The sequence below is a fragment of the Falco punctatus genome (genome assembly GCF_963210335.1).
Source record: "Falco punctatus genome assembly, chromosome: 2".
Classification (NCBI taxonomy): domain Eukaryota; kingdom Metazoa; phylum Chordata; class Aves; order Falconiformes; family Falconidae; genus Falco; species Falco punctatus.
The window spans coordinates 76,154,360-76,164,679 of record NC_137581.1 but is presented as its reverse complement, the minus strand read 5'-3'; the positions used below and the strand labels follow the sequence as shown (position 1 = coordinate 76,164,679).

The 10,320-nt window shown below is 45.2% G+C and overlaps 1 protein-coding gene across 9 annotated transcripts in view; it reads left to right on the top strand.

Annotated features, from left to right (window-relative positions):
- The window catches only part of RUNX1 (RUNX family transcription factor 1), a 178,253-nt gene that overhangs the window by 102,108 nt on the left and 65,825 nt on the right, over nt 1–10,320 (top strand). For all 9 annotated transcript variants that reach the window (XM_080374719.1, XM_080374720.1, XM_080374722.1 and 6 more), the window contains one exon: nt 4,590–4,746. In XM_080374719.1, coding sequence (XP_080230845.1) covers nt 4,590–4,746 — 157 coding nt within the window. The remainder of the gene's footprint in view (nt 1–4,589; nt 4,747–10,320) is intronic.

The following is a 10,320-nucleotide window of genomic DNA, read 5'->3' as shown; positions in this document are numbered from 1 at the left end:
CCTGCAGGCAGCCCCCCTGCAGGCAGCCCCCCCGGCGCGGCGCCCTCCGGGGCTGCCACCGGGTAACACACGCCCGCCGCCGCCGAGGGGCCCGCTGCGAGCGCCCGGCAGCACCGGCCGGCCCCGCTCGGGAGGTGCCGGGCTTCCCCCCGCCAGGCTGCCGGGGCTTTGCGCAAAAACCACATATTTCCTTTTTTTTGGCTGCTTTTTCTTCTTGTAATAGTAAACGTCGGGGCCTAGCCTGGGCAGACCCTGCGGCCGCTTGGGCTTCTCCTGTTTCCAGAGCCCCTTGCTAAATCTATACTTGGTAGCCCAAGTAAAACCAGGGCAAAGGATGGGGGCGGGGGGCATAGTCCAGCTTCCCCCTCTCCGCCACGGCGGGGCTGCGGGGCTGAGCCGCGTACCCCGGCCGGCTGCGGGCGCGGAAGGGCGGGGGGGGGGGGGTTATTGCCCCCCGGGCATGGCCCTGCTTTCCCGTTACCCGGCTTCCAGTAAGATTCATCCCTCCACAGCCTGCCCGGTTACGCTCCTCTTTTTTTGACTTGGGTCTGTCGCTAACTTCTTGCATGCGCTGGTTTTCCTGCTACTGATGTAGATACGCTTCCGAGCAGGGAAAGGGAAAGGTAATTACTCTCGTTATCCTTCTCTCCAAGGCGGGAGCCGCAGAGACATGCAGCTCCCGAGCAGCCCCGGGCTTAGAGCGAGGATCGGGGTTTGTAAAGTTCGTGCTTTCTTTTGCGGTCACTGCTGAACACCGACCGCCTCAGTGCAACTTTTTTAAGGCGACCAGAATCGAGTCTTCCCGATGGCGTCCTGGGGGAGGAGAACCGAGGGAGAAGGGGATCAGTTCGGGTCCCAGAGCTTTGGGAAACCCTGCTGAGGAGACGGCTTTAGGGAAAAGTTTTATTATGTCTGGAGAGTCTTGGTTTATGCATTGATGATTCTGGGGAAAGGGAGGAACTAATCGGCAGGGCCAGTTCCTAAATTCACACATTTAGATTAATTATACCGTCACCTACGCGCCGGGGAAGTGTTGCTAATTACCCGGGAAGCTTTCCTCCTGGAAGGCTGAGTTACGGTGCGGGACACGGAAAACCGTCCCCGCCCCGCCGGGGAGGGATATCGGAGAAGTCCCCAGACGCGGCCGGTGTTTCTGCCGGGGGTCCCCTGCGGCCGAAGGCCACCGCGCGGCTCCCCCCTGCCCCTGCCACGCGTGGTCGTGCCTGAGGCGCTCTCCCGACCCCGGCCATCTCCCGGCGGGGAACGTGGGGGGGGACACGGACAAGAGCCGGCTTTTCCCGCTCCCGCCCGGCCGCCCCAGCCGCCGGCGGAAAGCCGTGCCGCCGCCCGGCCCCGGCTCGCCCCGGTGCCGAGACGCCGGGAGCCGCGGGGTCCGGCAGCGCCCCGCGCCCCTCGCCCGCGGAAAGCAACCCCGGGGGGGCTTTGGGGAGACACCCAGCGCCGCTCCCGCTGCGCGCTGCCCCCGCCCGCAGCTGGGCAACCCTCCGCTTTCACTGGCAAACCCACTCCCAACTTCTGCAAACAGAGGGGTCAGGTTCTCCAAACAGACGAAAGCAAGCGCTTGTGACACCGAGATAATTTCACCTAGCAATACGCAAGCAGAAAAAACCCAACAAAACAAAACAAAAAAACCCAAATCCCCAAACCAGGAGAGGGTTTCCTTGCGAGCTCCTGCAACGGTGGGCTGGGAGGCACCTGCTTCCTGGGGCGCTCGGGGCTCCTCGTCCCCCTCAAAACGCTCCCGCCATGGACCGCTGAGAAATGATTCCTGAGAAATAGTTTGCCACACATCAAACAATCATCTCACTGGTTCTATACTGAATATTGGATATTCGCAAAGGCGTTTTTCAAAGTCGTAATTTTTAAGATCATTTGGACCGGGAGCTAGAAAACTCGGTTCAGATCATTCCTGTGCTGCCCATGTCTTACTTGTATCTGACAAAAAAGCACGGAGTTTTATCAAGTATTTGCTAACAACCATTACATCAATAAAAAGAGAGAGAGTTTTCTTTTCACGTTTCCTTAGAAAAAAATCACTCATGATGTTTGATCTTTAGGACCAGGGTATTATTACAAACCAAAATGATAATTTCCGTGCATATATTTTTTCCCCCTAAAGTAAAGAATGATTCAGAGTAACTGAGAAATTAATACATAACAACTCTAATAAGGTGCCATATAGATTCATTGTCCAAACACTTTCAAGAAAGAATCTAAATCTTAATTTAAAAGGCTAATTTTGTTTGATTGATGCGGCAAAAGTAGGTAATTTAGATACCCGGTAGAGCTGCAACGCTGACACTCTTCTCCCTCTCTGGAAATACGAATTTTTAAGAGCTAAAGAGTACAACAAAGTACTAGATAATGCCAGTCAGCAAGTCCCAACTTATCTGTTTAGTCTTTTTTCTAATGTAAATGTTTGTATTTCTGTTTCTATTGTCTGTGACTTTTAACTCTAGTTTCTTTTCTGGGCTGTGTAATTTTTATACTTGTTTCTAATATTTTCTTCATGTGTCTTATCGCTGAGGCTGCCTCCAGTGTAATTTGAAAACGGTATTTTAAAATATTTGTCCTGTAAGAGACAACTGACCCTGGATTCACGAAGGTTTTTCATCCCTTAAAATGCTAGGATGCATTTCCTTAAACGAACATGCAAATGTTTGCATCGCAGGGAGGTGAGGGTAATGCCCCGATTTTCCCCTTTCCCTTTCTTGTGCCTTTAATTTATGTGCATGCATTAAGGTTTTACGGTAACTTTTTAAGAAGTGGGTGAGTGCATTGGGTTCACAGTTGCTGGTCTTGTGAGCCAGCATGCCTCATGACACAACGCTGTATGAGGAGAAGATTTCCTAGCTTAAACACTTCAAGCAGGGACTAATTTATGCCAAGATCAGGGAAATCTGAAAAGCGCAACGCTGAATGTAGCACAGGCCACAGAAATGCATTACGGCACACAGAGGGGAACAAAAACCCAAAAGCCTGGGCTGCAGAGGAATGGGAAAGAGGAAGTTGAAATTGATACATACAGAGGGAATTTTGACACAGTGATTTTAATTTTGCATGTGGAAGTGAAAATAAGGGTTATTGGTAACAAATGGGAGAGTACTGAAGTGAGAAATGCAGCCTCCTGTAGAAGGAAAAGCTATGAAATACCTGAGACCCAAGACCTCTCTCTCGTATTGTGGAAGGTAGCAATGGTTTGGGGAATAAGCGTCAGCACAGATCAAGTAAAGGAGCTGCTGATCCTGTTTGGGAAGAACAAGTGTGATTAGAAACTAATAGAAATAAGACTGGGCCGTGGCAAGTTTCAGCTAATTATAACTGCATGGACATAAGCTAGAAAATGCTAAGAGGAAGGAAAAATATCGAGCTGCAACTCAGAGGACATGATGCAGGACTGCTTCCTCTTAGAATGTGTAAAAGGGGAAATACAGGCTAGCGAGAATTTTTTTCTCTCTTTTTTTCTTTTTTTTTTTTGGTAGTAGTCCTGAGGTCATTACTGTAGACTTCACTGGGGGAGCAGCAACAGGATCTAAAAAAAGTATGACAGGGGACCTAATTCAAGCTCTTACTTTTGCCAGAGTAAATCAAGACATGCATCAGATATCCTATCCATTCAACTGTAGCACGGTGAAATTGTTTTGAGAATTCAGTCCTGCTCAAGAAGATAAAATTAAATTTTTCATCGTTTATCCAATGTGACCATTATAGATACAAGTCAGAAAATTTAAGTTTATAAATCTGTAAATTTCGCAGCACATTGCGTCAAAAATGCAGTGCATCCAGTGTTCCTAAATATTTGTTTCATAGGTGCTAGCACCAAGGTGCTACAGTACAAACATTTCGGACCAGGTGAAAGCCTTTGAGCGATCGCAGATTTCATTAGTTCAGATCGCGATTTCCATCCATCAGGTTGTGGGTGATGTCTTAAGTCAAGAATTTGCTTTCACGCTTCTAAAGGAAAAAAAAAAATTGTTCAGTAAATTGTGATTAAACATTCGACTGAGGCCTGACTGCTTTTCCATTTTTTCCAAATTTTCCATTTTCCAAATTACTCTGAATTTATGCTTGGGCAACTCTGTTCAGAGCCATAGGAGCAAAAGATAGGGAACTGGTGCAGTGGTGGGGACTCTGACCCTGCGCGTCCATGAGATGGTTGGCTTAGTTTTGTTTTCCCTGGAATTTTACATTTCCATCACTGTGCTGACTCTATTGTAGCTTAAAAGTAAAGTCACTGATGTAAATCAGACCAGCATTGGTTCCTGCTACTTGAATTTATTAATTGATAGTTACAGAAGTATATTTTGGAAAGCTTATTTCACATATTGTTTGTGTCAGAGTACACATTCTGCTGTGTGTTTCAGAGATGCATCACTGCAAAAAACTTTTCTATAGCTCTGCAAAATAGGAATGGAAGCAATTCCTGTTTTCACCAAAGAGCTTCTTAGGTTACACAGATTTTTGCTGTTGCTGCTTTTTCCTATTTTATCATGTTACTTGTTGATCTTCTGTGCCCCAAATTAAATGTTGTGCAAGGAAGCTGAGGCTTCTGCTCCTTGATTTTGTAGGTGGTGGCCTTGGGAGATGTGCCCGATGGGACGCTGGTAACGGTGATGGCTGGAAATGATGAAAACTACTCTGCAGAACTCAGAAATGCCACAGCCGCCATGAAAAATCAAGTAGCAAGGTTCAACGACCTCAGATTCGTGGGTAGAAGTGGAAGAGGTATGTGTTTGTTCTCAACTGCACTTCAGTCACGTTCACCTGTTATGTCAAGTTCTGGTTATGTGGAGGGATTTTGAAGACAGCATCTATCAAGGTCTCTGCAGCATGGAATGCTGCAAGATCTGGCATAGGCCGATTCCAAAGGCACGGATTTAGCTATACATTTTTCCTTGTTTTATTCTAGCCCATCCTCCATGTTACTGCAATTTTTAAATGGTGAAATCTCATCTGAAGAAAACCCAACCAAAACAAAACACAAGGACGGCAAGTCACATTTTGACTCTGGAAGCCGCGCCGTCAAATTTAGAACAGCACAATATTGCCCATGTTTGTGTTTAAATAGCATATTTTCAATTTAAAATAGGAATTCTCAGCTTGTGTAAAGACTCATGACCATCTTGGGGCTCCCAGACACTCTCTTCTAAAGCAGGTGTCTGTAACAGAGTGACTCAATCTAAAATTACAGGCAATTCCTGCATAGATCTAAAACTTTTCTGGGTTCATCACGACCTGATGAAGGCACAGGGCACTTTTTCTGACCTTTGCTTCTCCGAAATAGATGTAGAACAATATGCAGTTGTTCTGTTATTTAATGTGCTCCTGCGAAGTGGATAGGCTAGACCAGAAAAGAACAGATGAGCTTAATATCTGACGCGCTGTATCTCTGTGATAAACTTTAATTACTAGTACGTAAATAAAAAGGCCTTATGAGTATAAATAGCAAATAAGAGTCAAAGCTGTCTTAGACTAGAACTATATAAAACCTGTTAGGAAGCTGCAAATAGTACCTGACACGTGCAGCTCATGCCGCATGTGAGTGGGCAGGTATATAAAACGTGACCCAAAAGCCCATAAAATCAACAGAAGGACCCTTCACAGCTTCAGTCTTTGGCTCTGGTCCATAATCTCAAACCCCACAGACTGCAAGCAATCACATTTACCTTTCCATTACAAAAAAATTTTAAGCGCCTCTCTTACATTACTGCCCTCGTTTCTGTGAGAGGGATCCTTTTGTGTGGGCTGTTGGAGGGGGGTGTCAGACAAACCCACAGAAGAGAAGCTGGTGAGCTGTTGCTCAGAAGTTCAGAAAAAAGATCAGCCTTTCTCTTTTAAGGTCAAGAATGAAATACTGTGACATCTTCCATGTGACTTCGTATGATATTTACTTACATATTTTTCTTCCGTTTCATTCATATCTTTAAGTAAAATTGAAATGTAACATTATGGTGTTACATAGCACAGCAGTGCTATTTAGGGACAATTCAGTGCTGTGACACTCACAAAGCAAAATTAGAGTGTCTACTGCACTTAAGTAGGTTTCTGCATACTACCCGTTCGAGCAATTGTGCGATGGTGTTTCTCTGAACCAGACTGAGTACTCAGGGGTCACTGTCCCTTCCTCAATGTTTTTCCGCTCCCTCTCTCCTCATGTGAGCATCCGAGCCACGTCCTGATGCGTGGCTGCATGCACAGCTTTTACAAACGTGAATGGAGTTATAAGCGTGCTTCAGGAGAGTTAAAAAGGTGATCCACTTCTGCTAGCTCGCTCTCAAAATGTTTCATTCCAAATGGGAGATGGGTCAGGCTTCAGACTGAGGCAGTTATCCTGATTATACACAACAGCCTTTATTCACCTTTGAAGTGACATGCATCTGTAGATATTTTTCCAGTATAAATACGGTCAGCAATTGTGGAAGAGCATTGTCCTATTGAAACATATGTGCAAGCAGTAAATACATTTTAAGAATAAAATACCAGTCCAGTCCCTCTGTATCCTGCAGCATTTTTAGCTGAGGATACAGAGGGAGATGTCTTTTAAATCATGTTGTTTGGGCTCTCTTCAGAATGCACTTGGTGGAAAACACCCGCAGCTGAGAATGTAGCTTCGTAATGCTAGCAAAGAATAATAATAGGGTAATGCAGAGAAAATTATATCCATTTACTGAAAACATGAGAGATGCTGTAATGTCTAAAAGTATCAGTCATTAAACATGTTCATTTGTTATATTAAAGGTACCACCTTTTCAGTAAATGGAATTTGCATTATGATTCAGAGATGACTGTTTAGAAGATTCAAATGAATAGCTGGCAAAGTGGTGGAGAAGCTAATAAAAACAAACCTGTAGTTCAGTTCCTGGCCATGGTAATGAAGCTAGAAATCATAACAGTGAACTGTGTGAGTTTCAAGGTCAAAATCCAGCAGCTGAGAGAGAACAGTCCCTATTCATACAGAAAAGCTTGGCAGGGAGCATTGTTGAGCCCCTTACCCTGCTCTAAGCAGTTGCTAGTAGCCCGTCACTTGCACACAGACATAAACCTTGTACGTCATATGATATTCAGGTGCTTGGGATCCTTTAAGCAATGGAGTGATTTGGGAACGCTGCATGCTATTAGTCAGTCTTCGAGGTTAAATCTCATCACTTCCATTGGTTGTCCATCTTTGGAGCGAGTGACTAACGTATGCTTTTGTTTACTCCTCGAACAGGGGATTGTTTTCCAAAGGTGGGGATTGTATGCATTTGCTATGGGATTTCTGAGGTGCTGTTCTGTTGAATTTGTATAAAGCCTAAAGCATAAGGTAGCTGCTTCAAAGGGCATTGCTTCTTTTGATACTTTGCTAGAGGAAAATTAACCGAAACTTTGTGTGCTGTGTAATATTTGAGTTTGAGTAAGTTCAGTTGCCAGCGCTGATAAAGCGATGACAGGAGTATTATGTGAACAGCAATTGAAAGTTCATGTTGGGTACGGTCAGAATGGCCCCTCTTTGTGCACCTCGGGTGGTTTAAAATCCCTGCCGGAGAGTAAGGAACAACTTCAACCAGAGACAGTTCCCTGTGCATCGGGGATCGTCTGGGTGTAACCATCCCCACTAAAAGCCTTGCCGAACCAATGGCAAGCCACCACTCTCTCCCTTCTAAGACAGTAGGAAATTGTCATGCTTGACATTCTTAATAAATAGTTTAAATTTTCTTCTGTGGGGTTTAAATGAAATGTAGCATGACAGTCTGGTGGCTGTTTCAAATGTAAGACTGTTGCCCACATTTTCATCTCAGTGAATAAGGGCTCTTAACCAGTCTCTCACACTGACTGTGAGAGAGTTAGGGCGATTCCCCCTGGTTGGAGGTCTGAGCCTGCCTGTCGGTCAGAGCAGGCGCACCAACCAAATATTGGCCAAAACTTAAAGAACTGAACTTTGTTCCAGTGTTTGTTTCAAATCTAACAGCAAGCAGCTGCCCCGTGTTGCTCTGCCTGTGCCTGTCATTCAGAATTACAAAAAAAAAAAAAAAAAAAGAAGAAAAGCACTTGATTTTCTTGACACCCAGAATGGGAGCTGAGAACATTGCAGGTCACTTGAAACATCGAGATGTTGTATAAAAACAATTTGGCTCACTTTCCCGAACAAAACAGATTTACATTGGAGTTGGCTGTGCTCCAAAGTTACTATTCCTCACCCTAGTTTGAGAATGCTACTGGGAAAACCTGCCCGTCTGGCTTGTAAGCCCAACTAATTTCTGAAAGAAAAATGTAGTTTAAAACTTCAGCCAATCTCAGCCCCCCTTGCCTCATTACCTAGTTAAAAAAAAAAATCTTTATTTTTCTCCATCCATTCATAAACACTTCAAACTTCAAAATGCTACTACTGCAAAGTACCCTGTTTTCTTAATGTATAACAAACCAGTTTAGGTTACTATGATGAAATAAATCTGGTGCAAAAAGCCTGACACCATAGAAGTTCATTGGATAAAATTAAAAATAAATAGTTATTTTGGAGAGGGAAAGCTTCATGGCTCAGTAAGCATTACATATTTTCCTCATGGAATCATTAATCCAGTAACTATCTTCTTGGTAGAGTGTAACATTAAAAAATCCCCAACAAATAAACATGTTTTCCAGATGAAAATTATTATTAATAGGTTATCATAATAGTAGCTAATGGGGAAGTGACTTGGCTTGCTGCAGAAGATCTCAATCTAAAGCTGAGAGCTGGAGCTGGAACTTCATGAGAGTTTTCCAGCAAGGTCTTTTTAAAACCTGTGTCTTGGAAAGGGCTGAAAATTAAGCCTGTGTACGTATTTCCTACTAGCTATCAGGGTTACAGCCATGAATAACCTTTGCTATAGTTTTCAGTTTCCAAAGACCGAAGTACTCCTTTTTCACAGGTGTAGCTGGTAGGAGAACACGAGGGAGAGAGATTACCAAGCATAATCAGAAGTTTCTGCTATCAGGACTCTTCCTTCTGGGTGTAATTTTGGGGAAGAAAATTCAGTTTAAGTTGGAATCTCAAAAACACTTAAATCCCAGGCCTGGATTCTGAGTCCAATTACTTTTATTGGTCTTCTGAAGTCAGAATTTTGCTCCTTCTGTGCAGCTTCAGCTTGTGGTTGCCTTATTTGAGCACTTCGTTAAAAATGGTTATATTTTTTACTTAAACGAGTTCAAAATTATAAAAGTATGTGCAAAACAGAGGAGGATGCTATTCAACAGGATCGTAAAATCAGTATTAAGCAGCCGGCCGGGTCCTGGTCCAAGCCATTGGAATGCTTCAGGGGACATGGTATCAGATACTGGAGTAACAATGAGCCACGCTTGCCAGACAGGATGAAAATAGAAGAAATCCAACAGCAATCAGAACTGGAAAAAAACCCAACGAATCGATTGATAGAGTTTAAAAACAACCGCTTATTTGCACTTTGGATTGATAAGTGTGCGGCGCTAGCAGGATGCTGCAGCCAGCGGGAGGGCGGTTTGGCCGTACAGGAACGGGCAGCTCCTCTGAGCCCTCCTGCAGCCCTTCTGTCACGCCGGGCAGGGCAGGGCTGGCACGGCCCTCAGCCTGGGAAAGCTGGGCATCTGGAATGCTGCTTGCCTGGGGCTGCCGCTGCCAGTCCTGCTGCCCGCATTTTTCACAGGACTCTTCTCCCTCCAGTCCAGTCCGAATGGTCAATTTTTCTAAAAGACAGAGGCCAGAAGCAGTGATTTTATTTTTAAGTGACTTAGGGTTGCTTTAGTTGTGTCATCAGTTTTGAGAGTTCTGTGCAAACCGAGTAGCCACAGGAGTAGTCAGCATGCAGACTCCCCGCGCCAGTATGGAGGAGCCAATGCCTATTTCAAGCCAAATAGCTGGGGTCGGCGTTAGATCGATCAGCAAACCCAGCCCTTTCGAGACGGCGGCTGATTCGGTGCTGGCCTTTGGCAGGGACATAGCGGCAGGAGGAGGGGAGGGGACAAGTCTTTCTCATCACACCAGTGCTGCCCGAGCACTCGCTACGTGCAGCCGGGTTTGCATGAATTGCTGATTGTGTAAGAAAGTATACATATGATGCAGCTCTGCGCCGGGGTTTGACTCGAAAAACATCATGTGGTCCGTGAGGCTGAGCATGACTGCAGCTGGCTTTGCCAGCTCCCAAACACTCTCTGCTGGGTTACTTAAAATTTTGTCTAGGCGAAAAAACTCGCGATCAGAAAGCATCAACAGGAGAAAAATAATGGCAGAGCGATTTGGAGAACTTCCTGTCTCCGGGAGCATTACTGCTGTAAACAGTGGCCATGCCAAGTGCTGAACCACTGCCCTCA